Below are 18,092 nucleotides of genomic sequence, written 5' to 3' on the forward strand. Positions count from 1 at the left end.
TGTGCATAAATGGTTGATATTTTAAATAAGCTACTTTAACATAAGCACTTAACCTTCATAGTGTTGAATGAACCATTGAGTCATCTTTATGTCTCTTATATATATTGATTCAGTCTCTTTAACTGCAGTGGTTCTCAAGTGGTTAACCTGCAATGAGGATAAACATGGTTTGTGTTGATCAGAGTGTGTTTTGTGTGGTGAATTACTGGCTGTCAAAATTCAAGAGACATTTAGAGACCAATTATAAACCGCTGAATACATATTAATGTTTGACATTTTTGTTTACATCTTTGTACAATAGACAGTTGTGATGCTGTATTGGGTTGCCACATGATCAGGGTCCTGAAGCAAAACCAGTTGAGAATCACTTGTTTAAGGAATAGATGTTCTATGTTTTTAAATGTCAGTGTTCTTACACTGGTCCAGTGAAATGTGATCACCACACATCTGCAAAATAAGGCTCATATCAAGTACTGTGGCCCCTGTGGTCTGAACATTGCTAACTCTTCTCTAGTTCTCTAGTACCCAGTTGCCCTCCCCTTCTTTACTAGTTGGCTAGTTGCTCTTGGCCATGCTTTTGGTCTTCAGCTCAGCCAGTTTACTGGTGACAAAGTTCCACTTGAAAGTGGGTGTGTCTTCACTGCCTCCTCCCAGTGTTGAATACTTGGAGAAATTGTTGCCTATGCTGCTTCCTCCACCCTCACTCACATCACCCTCCTGCACGGTCTGATACTCCACATCTTCTGCACTTTCTCCGCTCTCGTTCCTCATCTCCTGGTTGCTATCGCCTTCTCCCTCCATTGTGGAGGTGGCCGCTGCTTCCGCTTGCTTCATCTCAGCAGCTTGGTGCCACTTTGTCGCAAAACTATCCCAGAATCCAGTGTTGTGTTTGATGGGTCTTGGAGGCTCCTCAGGCTTCACTGCCAATGGACTGTAAACAGACATTAAATCATTCAGATACAACTCTCTAATTGACTTTTATTCACTTGCACACAAATCACGAGTAAAGCGGCAGATTATCAGGTTATAAACACTTTTAGCTTGTGATATAAAGGATCGGATATTGGTCCTGAGGAGCACACGAGTCAACACGTGAGCCGTAAGTGTCATAGAAGCACCACAAAATGACGTGGATATGTTTTTCATCTCACATTTGCTTTTTACGACACTATCGGTTAGGTTTAGGGTTTAGGCAAGGGAGGTCGGTTTTGTTGATTTAAAACTCGATCAAGCATTAACCTTAAAATCTCATCTGTTTTTGGAAGACAATTTCACTCACTTTTAGCGCCATACAGTGGACATTTACAATGTCATTTTGCAAAAATGTCTCCACAGTCACGTAATTTTCATGAGATTTGATGAAGAGGTTTATTCAACAACAAAAAAATTCAAGCAACGTATAGTAAATTGCAGAAATTTCATGTGTGTTATACTAAATGTTTTGCTAGTGACCGATTCTTAAATGTATGATTAATATATTTTTTAGGGCTCTAAACAGCATGAAATTGGCTGTTTTTTCCTGTCTGCCTCACGAAGTTCTAATAGAGTGCAACAGTCTGTTTCTGGAAGTAAAAATCTCATTCATTTATCCCATAGATGAACTGATTTTCAACGATAACTTATAAATCTTTAAAGACAGACCAACCGTGAGCTACGAGGTTGTTCATCAATGGTATATGCTTCCGTTGACGCAATCCATCTGTGTTATTTCAACTTCATTGTTTGAAAATCGTGTTTAATAGTGGAATTCATGATAATCAACTACATTACCCATGGTACAGCCAGTAGTGTAGTCTAGGGCATACGCAGGCATACGCCATATGCCCACCTATCTTTCTTAGGATTTTGCGTATGCCCACCAGAGCATGCGAGCGGAGCATAGCGAGGAGCGGAGCGATCAGAATTTCACTGGAGCAAGGAACGCGTTTCACGAGACTGCCCTCTGGCCACTCACAAGGCACTCATTTTCCAATCCAAACAGAATGCGCTACATTTTGCATGTGGCCACATTGTGTGTGTTGGTGGCTGTATTAGGTCCAAGATTTTAAATAGAGTGGATTGTTAGAGATGAGGCAGTGTTTAAACTCGGTGTGACTCACAAGCTGATGGTGACAGGTGCCGATTCCAACAACAGACTACAGTGAGGTGAGAGCGCAGAGGCAGTTCAAAACACAGATTTGTTTCCCGGACATATGTCTGTAAAGTAAAATAATTTTATTAGGCTACCACGGACATCTGTAAGCTTTACCGTCGAATCGCATGGGATAAGCGATGTCTGTATAAATCACAGAGATGAAAGTGTCGACTGCATTTACACACTGCTGTCACGCATAACTGACCCATCAGAAAATGTATGATATTTAGCTGTGCTGATTAATGATTAATGAAGTATTAAAGGGGTCATGGCATGAGGAATCTAATTTTCCTTGATCTTTTGACATATAAGAGGTCATTGTTCTATAAAAACATACTGTAAGTTTCAGAACTGAAAACTTCCTCCTTAATAGAAAAAGAGCATTTATTTAACCCAAGCTGCAAAAACGGCTCATTTGAAATTTGTGGAACATGTGATGTCACAAGGACCAAATACATCTGCATATGCAACACCTATTTTTCCGTCATTGCACCCTTGGCCCCACACACTGGTTCTCAGTCAGTCACACAGTTGAAGTGGAGAGAGACGGGGCCTGTCACAGACATGCATATCTCGGGCTGCTTTTAAAAGATGCGGTGTCAAGTTATAACCCTGAAGAGGAGAAACTCTCCATCATGGACACGTTCTTTCACCCATCTGCACTATTTTTAGTTGTTGGTGTATGAAAACATGAAGGAATGATACTGGAAACTGGATGTGGATGTGTCTTCAGTGTATTTTAGAGTGGATTGTATGTTCGGCTCATACCAATACAATGCAATCTTTGCAAAGGAACTGTTATTGAAGGATGGGGCAGTTAAAACACTTTGACGTGATCGCAAAAACCATGAGTAAACTGTTTAATTCATGAATATTTCATATGTCATGACTGTGTGATAGTTTATAATGCTGACATCCTGTTTACACGGGGCTCATAGACACAAACATTCTAAACCATTTATTTGTGTTGTTGGCAGTAGTAGTGCAACAGCGTGCAGTGCAAAATGGAACGGGACATCTGTTTACTGTCGGCGCAACATGACGCATTACAACGGACACTTCCATGGTAGACAGCATCATTGATTATAATGAGTTCTATTGCTTTTGACGCGACACGACTCTCACGTCCAGTGTAGACAGGGTGTGAGTGTTAACAGTTGTGCTTGAGATGAACAGTTTAATATATTCAGATTTTTTTTTTTTTAATCCCCTTTTCTCCCCAATTAGGAATGCCCAATTCCCACTACTTAGTAGGCCCTTGTGGTGTTACCTCAACCTGGGTGTCATGTGTATTTTGTTGATTCTTGTATTTCAAGCCAGAGTTTCACGTCATGACCGCCAAGCCAGAGTTCCACGTCATGGCCGCCAAGCCAAAGTTCCTCATCATGGTCGCTGAGCTAGCACCATCTTTTGCCCCAATGCCTCAGCCTGCTCCATGCAATGTCACAGCAACGCCTCTGCCTGCTCCATGCTATGTCACAGCAACGCCTCAGCCTGCTCCATGCCATGTCACAGCAATGCCTCAGCCTGCTCCATGCCACGTCACACCCACGCCTCAGCCTGCTCCATGCCACGTCACAACCACGCCTGAGCCTGCTCCATACCATGCCACAGCCATGCCTGATTTTGAGCCTGCTCCATGCCATGTCACAGCCATGCCTGAGACTACTCCATGCCACGTCACAGCCACGCCTGAGTCTGTTCCATGCCATGTCATGGCCACACCTGAGCAGTTGGACCTAGAGATGATTCCCACCCTTGTACCCACCCTTAGTTCTCCTGAGCAGGCAAGGGAAACTTTCAACCCTCTGACCCCGCCTGGACCCTCCAAGCCCTGGACTCCACCTTGGCCTGTCAGTCCCTCGACATTGCCTCAGCTCTGCATTCCCTCGGCTCCACTATGGTCCTTCAGCCTGTCGGCTTTGCCGGGGTCCCTCCTCCCTCTGGCTCCTCCTTGGTCTGTCAGTTACCTGGTTCCACCTTGGCTCTCCGATCTTCTGGCTGTGCCTCGTCTCTCCGATCCATCAGCTCCACCGGGGACCTCCTTCCCTACGGCTCAGCCTTGGTCCTAAGTCCCACCGGCTCTGCCTCAGTCTTCCAATCCCCCAGCACTGCCTTGCTCCTCCGAGCCTCCAGCACCGTCTTGGTCCTCCCTGCCATCGGCTCCACCCTGGCCCTTCAACTCTCCGGGTATCCAGTCCTCCATGGTTCCACCCCTCGAACCTCTCACAGCTCCGCATTCCATGGTTCCGCCCCTCGAGCCTCTCATGGCTCCACCCCCCACGAGCTCTGCCCTGATCCCATGCTCCACGCCCACTCTGCTCAATTCACAAAATTTGCACTTGTGTCCTTTTTTTTAATTTTCCTAATCAAAACAAATCATGCTCATTTGTTTGTCATGCATCAGTCCAAACGCAACAGCCACCATTAAATAAAGTTTTGAAGTGCGTCTTAAATTTTCTGGTGTTTTCTCAATGACTTCAGACACTTGATTAACTTTAGAAACAATGAGTTAAAGGGTTCACAGGCTGGACAGAGCAGATTCACTGGCTTTTTACCAACATGTCAATTTGGTAAAAACTGGCCTGGGAACGCATAGCCCGCACAAAGTCACTGACATGAATGATTAGCACGGGATTAAAATAAATGAGAAGCTCTGGTATTTAGGCTGTTACATTACCCCACGTCCCCAATATAAAATAACCCTGTCCAAATAAGGCAGAGAGAACACGGCTATTTTTTTAAGCAGCCAACATTAAGGCATTGTTTGTGCAATTCTTATTTGTGCCATAAAATATTTGTACCTAAAATTATGCCTAATTTCTTTCTCATTTCATGCCGCTCCACTCCAACATCGCTCTCGCTCATAGCGTGGAGTGATGACTTTTGAACTTAAGAGTTGGAGATGAGTATACATATATATGAGATGGTTATTTATGTATACATTTTGGATGGTTTATACATATGTTTTAATTTTTTTATAATTTTTATTATTTGTTTATTTTTTTCCTTCACCTGTACTTGTCTTTATGATTGTATTCATACATTATTGAACATTTATATTGAAAAAACTCCACAGATTTACCACCATTTGTGGACATTTCAGACGGTCCCTTACCACACCCTCCACAGTATCAGAACGTTTTAGCAAAATGTGTGGACTTTTCAGACGGCCCCTTACCCACCATAGGCAAATTTTCCAACTCATATTAATGTTAAATTGGCGATCTGGAACGATTTCACCGTGATGCCATCTGACCAGATTAAATACGGGACAAATCGCGTCCCGTATTGATTCAATACAGGATGCATCCGTGTGAGCCCATGACGCACTGTGAATGATGTAATCGAGTCGTCTCCCTTCACCCTTAAACCACTTATATATTTGTATATATCGAATATTTTGCAATAAACTTAAAATATATTGTTTCTGTACAACCTAAAATCAATAGTTTATATATTCCTATCATTTTTTATTCAATGACATCATTCGCAGTGCTTCATGGGATTGTTGTCCGTGCCCTTATGAAAGACGGTAAGTACAAAGCCTTTATGTCCGATTTTCAAATGCTTTTTTGCCTTAAAACAAAGCTTGTGATGTTGTTATTCATGTCGGAGCTGGTTGATTTCGATCATGGCTTACAACTCTTTTATGAAGGATTTTTTATGTCTATGGAAGAAATAAATGGGGAAAATACTTCCGGAACTCAGACGGCTGAAAAGTGGGCAAGCACTGTTGTGCTCTATATAGAGTGATTAGTCACATGACATTTATGGCTCAGATGATTGGCTTAAAAGCAATTGTTTATGGAACTGATTGTCCATGAAGCAGTTGCCCATTATGCACCCACATCTTGGCAAAAGACATGGATTTAACCACTGGAGTCGTATGGATTAAATTTTTGCTGCCTTTATGTGCTTTTTGAAGCTTCAAAGTTCTGGCTACCATTCACTTGCATTGTAGGACATACAGAGTTGAAATATTCTTCTAAAAACCTTTGTTTGTGTTCAGCAGAAGAAAGAAAGTCATACACATCTGAGATGGCATGAAAGTGAGTAAATGATGAGAGAATTTTCATTTTTGGGTGTATTATCCCTTTAAGTTGGAAATCTGACTTCAAGTGCCCTTTTGTTGAATTTTGCAAGGATGAGGTTGGACATTCCGACTTTCTATGTTGAATGGACCATGCAGAATAATACTCACTGATCTGCTGCAGGCTGGTTCTCGGCCTCCAGAAGTTGGTGCTCATCATCTTTGTTAAAGAGGGTTGAAACACTCTTCCAGCCCTTCGCCCCGGCTCCCTGCATCTGAGGAGGAATAATATGCACAGAGACGCACTGCTGGATCTGTCTCACACTGACAAAAATCTGTCTGTATATATATATTTATATATGTGAACTACTTCTATACATGTGCTTGAAGCACACTTTTTACAAGTGAAAGATGCTTACTCTCTTGGCCAGCTGTGACATTGCACTGGGTCCTTCATCGGACTGGATAGGCGTCATATCTTCGGCTATTTCACCGACCTTCACAGACAAACATTAATAGACAAATTATCTTCAACTTTTGTAGTAGACAGATAAACTACATACAACTCCAGCTGACCAACATTAACATTTTGTCTCCCTCTTGGGGTTTTTAGTGATACTACATCAAGATCCTTTCAATGAGAATGTCAACAGGGTGTGTGAGGGTATCTGACTCGAGCTCAGTTTAATACTATTATATGCATAATATCTTTAATACATTATATACAATTCAAATAATTATGTCACATACATATGTTAAGCTATACTCTTATAGTTCTCAACTGAATGTTTGTATTATTCTTATTTTAAGTCACTTTGGATAAAAGCTCATCTGTTAAAGGAATATTCCAGGTTCAGTACAAGTTAAGCTCAAACGACACCATGTGTGGCATGATTTTGATTCCAATAAAAGTCATTTCGACTCGTTCCTCCTTTTCTTAAAAAAAAAGCAAAAATCTAAGTTACAGGCACTTACAATGGAAGTCAATGGGGCCAATTTTTGGAGGGTTTAAAAGCAGAAATGTGAAGCTTATAATTTATAAAAGCACTTTAATTCTTCTATTAAAACTCATGTGTTACTTTAGCTGTAAAGTTGTTTAAATCATTTTTACAGTCATTTTAGGGTTTTAGGGTTTGTTGACATCACATCGTCATGGCTCTGAAGTTGTAAAATTGGATAAAACTTTACACAGAAAAAAGGTTAGTAAGTGATTTTATCACACTAAAATCATGATAACACATATTGTTGTGGCGTTTACATACGTTTTACAAGGTTTGCATATTGGCCCCATTCACTTCCATTGCAAGTGTCTTGCTGAAACCCAGATTTTTGCCTTTTTTTTAAAGAAAAGAATGGGCAAGTCAAAATAAATTGTGGTAATCAGTATTATGGCACAAATGCTGTCGATTGAGCTTAACTTGTACTGAACCCGGAATATTCCTTCAAGCCGATAAATGTAAATGTAATACAATGAATACAATTTTAATTTAAAGTTTTTAAATGAGCTTGGAGCAACTCGAGGAATAGTCACAATATTCATTCACCAAAAATTCAAACTAAGCTACCACTGCAAGAATGTATAGGCCTATAAGAATTATTCAACACTTGTCAGTGCCTGATTCATACTATCATACATTTGCAACATGCATCCAGTGTTTATCTTGAATTAGAAGTTTTGGCTGGTTTATTTGCCTTAATCTTTTGGCAACATAATATGTTATAGCAGGCTATGGAAACTGTGCAAGCTCACTGGTAAAAGAGAAGCCAAACAGATAGGCGAGAAATATGGGGAATCAGCCAACAAGTCGAACACACCCTGATGGTAATATCTGCCTTGAATTAATCACTGGAATGTCATCCTGCTGTAGAGTCGAGATCCAGTTACAGAGCCTTTGAAAAGTGGGTCAAGTTTCCACTTAAAAGATTATTGAAAATATCTGAATGCATCCTGAAACTCTTTGATAAACATAAGCTGTAGCCACTCGACATAGTCAGGAATAAAGGAACAAAAGCAGCTTTCCTTTATTTAGAATTTATTTTAATGCACTTAAAACATTTATTAAAAAAAGATTTCATGACATTATTTAATGAGTAAAATTGTATCTCTTCTTTAAAATGGATTTGTATTCATAGTACTGAATGCATGCGATCACATGCTCATGGGCCAATGGAATGTCTTCAGGTATTTCTGTGATAATCCAACAATTTTCACAAGAATCAAATGAGATCTTGCTGCATAAGCTGAAATCCGTACATGCTTTTTAGATTTTTATTTAATTAAGTTCTTATTGGATAATGAATGTTGAGTCATTTTTATCAGACCCTTACTTATATTGTGTTCAAGTAATGTATTGCTACTGTACAGTAACAGGAAATCCCACAGTGGGAGCTATGAGAGTTTTGAAATACTGAATTTTCATCCTATTGGTTATCATACTCGTCCTATTGAGAGCTGTATGACTTCTACAAAGATCTAGACTTTGTTTTGTATTACAATGGAATTTCCCGATAGCATCTTTTCCAATTGGTTCCAAATATTGTAGAATATTGTACTGCATAAGATCTTTGTCTCAACATTTTACACAACTGATATTTCAATCGTAAAATTGTTTATTATTAGTATTATTTTTATTATTTCAATAAGCTGATTCATGCAGAGCATAAACTGTTCACTGCAAATGCCAACACTGAGTTTTAAAGGTTATTTACTGATGTGTTGGAACAGCTGACATGCAATATTCCATTTCTATTTTAAAAAGCATTTTGCTCATTTTTATTATCATAATTATTCTCCATGCAGCTTTCATGAGCTTATAAAGGTAAAAGGTGATTAAAATGATGAAGAACTTCAAACAAGTGGTGTCCAGTTGCACAATATTCACCTCCCTTATTTAGATTTTTAACCAAAATGTAGCTGTTGATTTTTAACATGAACATGTTAAACCAACTATACCCCCATACTGATCCATTACAGTACAAGATTTGGTTGATTTACCTCTTCCACTGGCTCTTCCTCCATGTCTGGATTGAGAGTCTTCATCACTTTACTCTTATAGACTTTCCACAGCGGATTCATGACTGACACCTTCAAAAATCCTTAGATACGTCAAACAATCATAAAAAAAAAAGACTCTTAAGCCACCAGCAACAAACTCCTGGCGTTAGTTTGGATCTAAAAACCTTCAACAATATTCCTGTTCCATCCGTAAATGTGTAATGCACAAAATACAGATCATCCAATATGATGAAAATTAATGTTTCTTCATTGTCTTTCTACTGTCTCTTTGAATAAAGAAAAACTCTGGAAGGCTGCTTGTCGAGTCCTTGATTTCAGAGTCAACGAGATGAAAGAGACAAATGCATAGTGACACGGTTCAGAAGCCCAGCATCGGTTACCTGGAAACAGGTATGAGTTTCCTACTGAATATTTCAGGCTTCGCCAATAGTTGAGACTTCACTGTTAGTTCATTTAAGCAGAGCAGGCCGTGTAACATTAACCCCAAACAACATATATACATGGCATGTTTCAGTGGCCAATAAGGTCAGTCACTGAAGATCTTTGATAGTGCTAATTTTTTACTATATTGTACAAGGTATACTATAATTATTGCAATGATAAAACCACAACAGGTCTCGTTCTGACAGTGAAAAAGCAATTCAAGATAATGTCATTACAAAATTGTGTTTTATGTTTGGGTGAATCTCATGAAACTTGTCAAGAACATGTCAAAGTCATATTTCACCCTAAAACCAAAAGAGAAAAATAACAAATTTAATTTTTCTTAAATATATTGAAGCCTGTTTTAGGACCATGAACGTCCTGGTTACTTTCATAACCTCCATTCCCTGATGGAGGGAACGAGACTTTGTGTCGATGTAGTGGCACTAGGGGTCACCCTTGGGAGCCCCAAACACCTCTGATCTTTGAGAAAAGGTCAATGGGAATTGGCGAATGGAATTTGCATGCCACTCCCCCGGACATACGGGTATAAAAGGAGCTGGCTCGCAACCACTCATTCAGGTTTTGTGCTGAGGAGCCGAGACGAGGTCCCGGCCATTTCAGCGGGTAGTTCAGTGTTGTGGCAGGAGGGACACAACGTCTCATTCCCTCCATCAGGGAACGGAGGTTACGAAAATAACCAGGATGTTCCCTATCTGTCACTCACTCAACATTGTGTCAATGTAGTGACACTAGGGGTCCCTATACGAAACGCCACAACTAGCTGAACTGTGTTACGTGGACTGGTGGTGCAAGACGGGCAAACCATTGCATGCCTCATAGCCAGAGCAACTGGCCGTAACGTAACCTCCCCCAATGCTCCTACGAGCGTCGTGCTATCCCCCGCACCTCGGGGACAAGTCGACTGCCTAAAATTGGGGACAGGCTGCCCCAGCCATGGCCTCTTCTCTTTTTTCTCCCCAAAAAAGAGTGGAAATCGATCAGTTCGGGGCCATAAGTGTCCGCGTCGGGGGGGGTGTCCCTCCCAAGGGGAAGACACAGCGGAAACCACACCCTGCCTGGAGGGGAGGTAATTGTGTGGAAATACGTCACATGGTCTTACCGAGTTTTATCGGCAGTGTGGCATGTGGAGGAGTCCCCGTGGTAGGTCGTACCCAGAGGGGATGGAGCTCTACAGACACGGCGACCGGTGGCAGAGGGGACTCTGCCCAAGGAAGACGCGGGTTTACCAACAGGGAAACCGTCTCATGGAAGATACATCACACGGGGTTACAGACAGGCAGCCAGCGCATGTGGAGCACCTACCCAGTACAGGGCCTACTAGCACACGTACTGGGCCAGCATCAAGTTTCTCTGTGAACTCGCCCACTACAGGGCTAAGGAGGAAACGACATCCAGGGTCCACGGTCGTAAACACGGCTGGGGGGTAAAAAGCGCACGTCTCCCCCTCAAGGAGGGGAAGTGCGCTATGCGCAAGCAGTACACCCGGCCAGTTGTCCCACAAGCATACCTGTTCATACCTGCAACACACGGGACGAAACCGGCTCAACCCGGAGATTGTAGAACTTCGTGAAGGTATTGGGTGTTGCCTAGCCCGCTGCTCTACAGATGTCTGCTAAAGAGGCGCCACTGGCCGCCACACTCCTGGTAGAGTGTGCTCGTAGCCCCAAGGGGGGCGGCACACCCTGGGCATGATATGCCAAAGCGATGGCGTCAATGACCCAGTGGGCGATCCTCTGTTTGGTGACAGCACTCCCTTTCTGCTGTCTTCCAAAGCAGACAAAGAGCTGCTCAGAGCATCTAAAGCTCTGTGTGTGATCCAAATAGATGCGCAAAGCACACACCGGACACAGAAACGACAAGGCTGTGTCTGCCTCCTCCTGGGGCAGCACTTGCAGGTTCACCACCTGATCCCAAAACGGGGTCATGGGAACCTTGGGCACATAGCCCGGTCAGGGTCTCAGGACCACATGAGAGTATTCCGGACTGAACTCCAGGCACGTGTCACTGACAGAGAACGCCTGCAGTTCCCCTACCCTCTTGATTAATGTGAGTCAATTGTGAGTCTTCAAAGAGACAGCCTTTAGCTTAAATGACTCCAGGAGCTCAAACGGGGCTCCCCGCAGGCCCCGTAGGACCATGGAGAGATCCCATGAGGGAATGAGGCACGGTCTGGGAGGATTCAGCCTCCTCGCACCTCTAAGGAACCTGATGATCAGGTCGTGCTTCCCAAGAGACTAACCATCAACTGCATCGTGGTGCGCCACTATAGCAGCCACGTACACCTTCAAGGTGGAGGGGGACAGCCACCCCTCCAGCCTCTCCTGCAAGAAGGAAAGCACCGACCCGACTGCACATCTCTGGGGGTCTTCGCGTCAGGAATAACACCACTTAGTGAACAGATGTCACTTCAAGGCATACAGGCGCCTCATAGAGGGAGCCCTAGCCTGAGTGATGAGGCCACTTAGGTCTTCCGTGTTCCGTCCAGGGACAGATGTGGAGATTCCAGAGGTCTGGTCATGGGTGCCAGATGGTGCCCCGTCCTTGAGAAAGAAGGTACTTCCTCAGGGGGATTCGCCAAGTGGGGGCTGTCGCATGGAGTGTGAGGTCCAAGAAACAAGTCTGGGTGTGCCAGTAGGGTGCTACTAGGATGACCTGCTCCTCATCCTCCCTGACCTTGCACAGGGTCTGTGCAAGTAGGCTGACTGTGGGGGACATATACTTGCATAGCCCCTAGGGCCAGCTGTGTGCCAGCACATCTGTGCTGAGGGGAGCCTCGGTCAGGGCATACCAGAGCGGGCAGTGGGAGGATTCCCGGGAAGTGAACAGGTCTATCTGCGCTTGACTGAATCGACTCCAAATCAGCTGGACCACCTGGGGGTGGAGTCTCCACACTCCCCTGAGCATGACCTGCCACGACAGCGCGTCCGCAGCGGTTGGTGTATGCTACCATCGCCGTGTTGTCTGTCCGGACCAACGTGTGCTTGCCCTAGATCAACGACCGAAGCCTCTGCAGGGCGAGCAACACTTCCAGCATCTCGAAGCAGTTGATGTGCCAATGCGGTCGCAGCCCAGTCCAGGAGCCAGTGGCTGCGTGCCCATTGCATACGGTGCCCCAGCCCGACTTGGAGGCATCTGTCATGATGACAACTCACCTGGAGACCTTCTCAAAGGGTACCCCTGCCCGTAGAAATGTCAGGTGTCCAAGGGCTGAACAGGCGGTGACAGATCAGCGTGATGGCCATGTGATGTGCCCCATTTCCCCATGTCTCATTTGCATCAGCCTGAGCGGTGTGACTGCCGCCGAGGACGCCATATGCCCCAGGAACCTCTGAAATTGTTTCAGTGGGACTGCCATTCTCTGCCTGAACCGACTGCGTGTGCTCGCTCATGAGGCGCACCATCATCGAGTCTAACTCCAACCCGAGAAAAGAGATGCTCTGAACCGGGGAGAGCTTGCTCTTTTCCCAGTTGGCCTGAAGCCCCAAATGGCTGAGGTGCCTGAGCACCAGGTCCCTGTTCACACACAACAAGTCTCAAGAGTGAGCCAGAATTAGCCAGTCGTCGAGATAGTTGAGGATGCGGATGCCCACTTCCCTTATAGGGGCAAGGGCTGCCTCTGCGACTTTTGTGAAGAAGTGAGGCGACAGGGACAGACCGAAGGGAAGGACCTTGAACTGGTATGCCCGGCCCTCAAAGGCAAACTGCAGGAAGGGCATGTGTCGATGTAAAACCGAGATGTGGAAGTACACATCCTTCAGGTCTACTGCTGCGAACCAATCTTGATGCCGAATGCTGAAGGGACAGGCTCTATCGCATCCTTCCACAGAAGGGTCGCGATCTCTGCATGCAGGGTGAAACGGACGCCGTTGAACCCGGGCGGATGCCTGGTGAACTGAATCGCATATCCGAGTCGGACTTACAGGCAGGTGGGGAGGGACCGGGGCGGGGCAGGGCGTGGCCATGAGCGGCGCTCCAAGCCCAGGAACCAATCGTCAAGCCACGAGGGTTCAGGGGGAAGTGGAGGATTCCACTTCAGCCCGACGCTCACAGCCGCCTGGGCAAGCATGGCCACCAGCTTTGCTTTGGCCTGCGACTGGGCGACTGCACCCGAAGGTGGGAGCCCATTCGAGTCCTCAGCGTCAGACTGGACCAGCCCGCTCTCCGATGTTGCGATAGAGAGCTCATCCACTTCATGAGTGCCGAATGAGACCGCGAACTCGCCCTGAGATGAGCCGGCGGTCTCATCCCAGAACTTGACCGGGAAAAACGAGCGGACCGGGGAAGAGGAGGTCCATGGGGGTTACCCAGCAGAGCAGCTCCCATTGGGGTCCCCAAATCACCCCCAGTGCTAACCGACGCAGCCTCATACCCATAGGTAGAAGGACCGAGGCGGGGAGACACTGGGGTGGCTTTCCCTCTGACGAAAGAAAGCCGTGACCGCAACGTTGCCATGGTCATGTTCTCGCAGTGAGGACATGACCCGTCCATGAAAGCTGTCTCCGCGTGGGCAGTGCCCAAGCACATGAGACAGCGATCGTGGCCATCAGAAGCGGAGAGATAACGACCGCTACCAGGAATTAAACACAGACGGAAAGTCATCTTTAAAAAGACACTTTCCATCAGTGCCACTCTTCTAGAAGGAAAATATGCTCTTTCAGTAGAAGAATTTACTTTTTTATGCTGCTGAAGCATCCTGGGGCGTTCTCTGCACTCCACCAGTGCATGAGGGGGAGAAACTGTTATAATGCACCGTAAATCCAACAGCTTTTCGAGGTAAATGGACCGGCAGAGGAATTCAGCTCACTGAACACAACCACTCGGCTCCGAAGAGAAAATCTGAATGAGTGGTTGCGAGCCAGCTCCTTTTATACCCGTATGTCTGGGGGAGTGGCATGCAAATTCCACTCGCCAATTCCCATTGGCCTTTTCTCAAAGATTAGAGATGTTTGGGGCTCCCAAGGGTGACCCCTAGTGTCACTACATCAACACAACGTCGAGTGAGTGACAGATAGGAAAAGGAATATTCCATGTTCAATACAAGTTAAGCTCAATCGACAGCATTTGTGGCATAATGTTGATAACCTCAAAATTAATTTCGACTTGTCCCTCCTGTTCTTAAAAAAAAAAGCAAAAATCTGGGTTCAACTAGCCACTTTTCCACTATAGGGCCAGTGCGAGCCAGGGCTATCAACAGGTCAGCCGGGGTCAATAGCCTCGGACCTTGAGCCGTAAGACCAAAATCGATCTGCGTTCCCACCATCGGGCCAATAACTCCGCAGCTTTGCCAAAAAACCCGCCCTTAATACGTCGCTGCGGTGCCAACGTCACACACACCACCTATTTCACAAGCAAGAAGGAAGCTCAAGCTGAGGTTTCATGTTATCTAGAATATAGAGTTCATGTAGGATGTAAACAGCAAGACTGGAAAACAGGACATCACATGACTAGGAAGCACATGACATGGAACAGGAACTAAACTTTTCAAAATAAAAAGACATGAAATACATGAACACACACATTAAACATTACATAGTTCCAAAGTTCTGTAGGGAGCTGGTGGGGGGTGGGGGTGGGGGGGGTTTGTCTTGAGGCGTGGGGCGTGGCCTGGAGAGACAGGGTGTGGGGCATGGGACCAAGGCAGAGTCAATGGAATGTGGGGCCCTGAGAGACTTGAGGGGCGGAGCCATAGAAAGCGGAGCTTTCCAGCACACCGTCTATGAAAGTTCACCGAACCATTGAAAGTCATTTCTTTGGGCACCACTTTGTCCATTGGGCATTTTAACAGATTTGTACTGTACCCACACTTTTTTTTTCCCAAACCTGTACCATTGTGTGCTGGATACACAACCTGAGAACTTCAGCGAAACTCCACCTTTGACATTGAACCTGCCTCAATCCATGGTTGGCCTTGTTTGGCCCAAGGGTAATCGGTGGCCCAAAGGCCATTGGCCCCCAGAAATCTCAGAGGAGACACAATGAAGCCTCAGAAGAGACAGTGGGAATGCAACTGGCCCTGACACGCACTAGCATGCCCTCATTTGGCCCGATATTGGAAACGCGGCTAGTGTGGCTAGCTTAACTTGCATTGAACCTGGAATATTCCTTTAAGATTTGTTGCAGTGTAACATTATTTTCATGACATTTCATTAAAAAATAAACACATTCTCATGACTGTAATGTAATATATACAGGTGCATCTCAATAAATTAGAATGTCATGGAAAAGTTCATTTATTTCAGTAATTCAACTCAAATTGTGAAACTCGTGTATTAAATAAATTCAGTGCACACAGACTGAAATAGTTTAAGTCTTTGGTTCTTTTAATTGTGATGATTTTGGCTCACATTTAACAAAAACCCACCAATTCACTATCTCAAAAAATTTGAATATGGTGACATGCCAATCAGCTAATCAACTCAAAACACCTGCAAAGGTTTCCTGAGCCTTCAAAATGGTCTCTCAGTTTGGTTCACTAGGCTACACAATCATGGGGAAGACTGCTGATCTGACAGTTGTCCAGAAGACAATCACTGACACCCTTCACAAGGAGGGTAAGCCACAAACATTCATTGCCAAAGAAGCTGGCTGTTCACAGAGTTCTGTATCCAAGCATGTTAACAGAAAGTTGAGTGGAAGGAAAAAGTCTGGAAGGAAAAGATGCACAACCAACCAAGAGAACCGCAACCTTATGATTGTCAAGCAAAATCGATTCAAGAATTTGGGTGAACTTCACAAGGAATGGACTGAGGCTGGGGTCAAGGCATCAAGAGCCACCACACACAGACATGTCAAGGAATTTGGCTACAGTTGTCGTATTCCTCTTGTTAAGCCACTCCTGAACCACAGACAACGTCAGAGGCGTCTTACCTGGGCTAAGGAGAAGAAGAACTGGACTGTTGCCCAGTGTTCCAAAGTCCTCTTTTCAGATGAGAGCAAGTTTTGTATTTCATTTGGAAACCAAGGTCCTAGAGTCTGGAGGAAGGGTGGAGAAGCTCATAGCCCAAGTTGCTTGAAGTCCAGTGTTAAGTTTCCACAGCCTGTGATGATTTGGGGTGCAATGTCATCTGCTGATGTTGGTCCATTGTGTTTTTTGAAAACCAAAGTCACTGCACCCGTTTACCAAGAAATTTTGGAGCACTTCATGCTTCCTTCTGCTGACCAGCTTTTTAAAGATGCTGATTTCATTTTCCAGCAGGATTTGGCACCTGCCCACACTGCCAAAAGCACCAAAAGTTGGTTAAATGACCATGGTGTTGGTGTGCTTGACTGGCCAGCAAACTCACCAGACCTGAACCCCATAGAGAATCTATGGGGTATTGTCAAGAGGAAAATGAGAAACAAGAGACCAAAAAATGCAGATGAGCTGAAGGCCACTGTCAAAGAAACTCCATACCACCTCAGCAGTGCCACAAACTGATCACCTCCATGCCACGCCGAATTGAGGCAGTAATTAAAGCAAAAGGAGCCCCTACCAAGTATTGAGTACATATACAGTAAATGAACATACTTTCCAGAAGGCCAACAATTCACTAAAAATGTTTTTTTTTATTGGTCTTATGATGTATTCTAATTTTTTGAGATAGTGAATTGGTGGGTTTTTGTTAAATGTGAGCCAAAATCATCACAATTAAAAGAACCAAAGACTTAAACTACCTCAGTCTGTGTGTATTGAATTTATTTAATACACGAGTTTCACAATTTGAGCTGAATTACTGAAATAAATGAACTTTTCCACGACATTCTAATTTATTGAGATGCACCTGTATATATGTATATATATATATATATATATATATATATATATATATATATATATATTATTAAAATTGTAAAGTATTCATGCTCATGGTAGTATTTGTACTGCCTTCAATTTATGCTGATTTAAATTTTAAAAAGTCTTTGTATTTGTACATTGTATTTCAGTAATTTTTGCATTGTAGTTATGGGGATCTAATGAGAATCACCCTTAAAAAATAATGGGGAAAAATATATATTATAAAAATATACTATACAAAATTATAATAATAATATTTATAAAATATGGAATTAAAATACATAATATACCTGTATAAATATAAAAAATATCTGGGCACATTAAAGGAAGTTGGGATGGCTTTTGACATGAAAATAATGCAAAAAATTTAATAGAAAAATATAATTATATAATTGTTGCATTGTAGTAATGAGGATCTAATGAGAATTACCATTAAAAATAATGGGGAAAAATATAGAAATATACTATTAAAAATTCTAATAATAATATAAATAAAAATGGGAATAAAAATACATAATACATTACAGGAATTTAGGATGGCTTTTGACATAAATAATGTTACAATGCAAAAAAAAAAAAAAAAAAAAAAAAAAAACAATCTTAATAAGCCCATAAAAACAGGCTTTGTTTTCTTTATGCAAAATATAATTTCTTATTTTTTCTTATGATTTTGCGATGAACTGTGAAC

General features: G+C 43.6%; 1 protein-coding gene across 1 annotated transcript; it reads right to left on the reverse strand.

The window, feature by feature from the left end:
- Positions 1-555: 555 nt before the first annotated feature.
- LOC127454315 (uncharacterized protein C1orf232) lies at positions 556-9,243 on the reverse strand. Its single transcript, XM_051721429.1, has 4 exons — positions 9,163-9,243; positions 6,587-6,664; positions 6,339-6,442; positions 556-931 (listed from the first exon to the last, which is right to left on the reverse strand). The coding sequence occupies exons 1-4, from the start codon at positions 9,241-9,243 to the stop codon at positions 556-558; spliced, it is 639 nt and encodes a 212-aa protein (XP_051577389.1).
- Positions 9,244-18,092: the final 8,849 nt, after the last annotated feature.

Source organism: Myxocyprinus asiaticus, chromosome 16 (genome assembly GCF_019703515.2).
Source record: "Myxocyprinus asiaticus isolate MX2 ecotype Aquarium Trade chromosome 16, UBuf_Myxa_2, whole genome shotgun sequence".
Taxonomy (NCBI): Eukaryota; Metazoa; Chordata; class Actinopteri; order Cypriniformes; family Catostomidae; genus Myxocyprinus; species Myxocyprinus asiaticus.

Coding starts and splice junctions, on each gene's coding strand:
- LOC127454315 (XM_051721429.1), bottom strand. CDS start 9,243: ATGAATCCGCTGTGGAAAGTCTATAAGAGTAAAGTGATGAAGACTCTC. Junction 6,665..9,162: donor AGGAAGAGCCAGTGGAAGAG/GTAAATCAACCA, acceptor TTGTCTGTGAAG/GTCGGTGAAATAGCCGAAGA. Junction 6,443..6,586: donor TGTCACAGCTGGCCAAGAGA/GTAAGCATCTTT, acceptor ATTCCTCCTCAG/ATGCAGGGAGCCGGGGCGAA.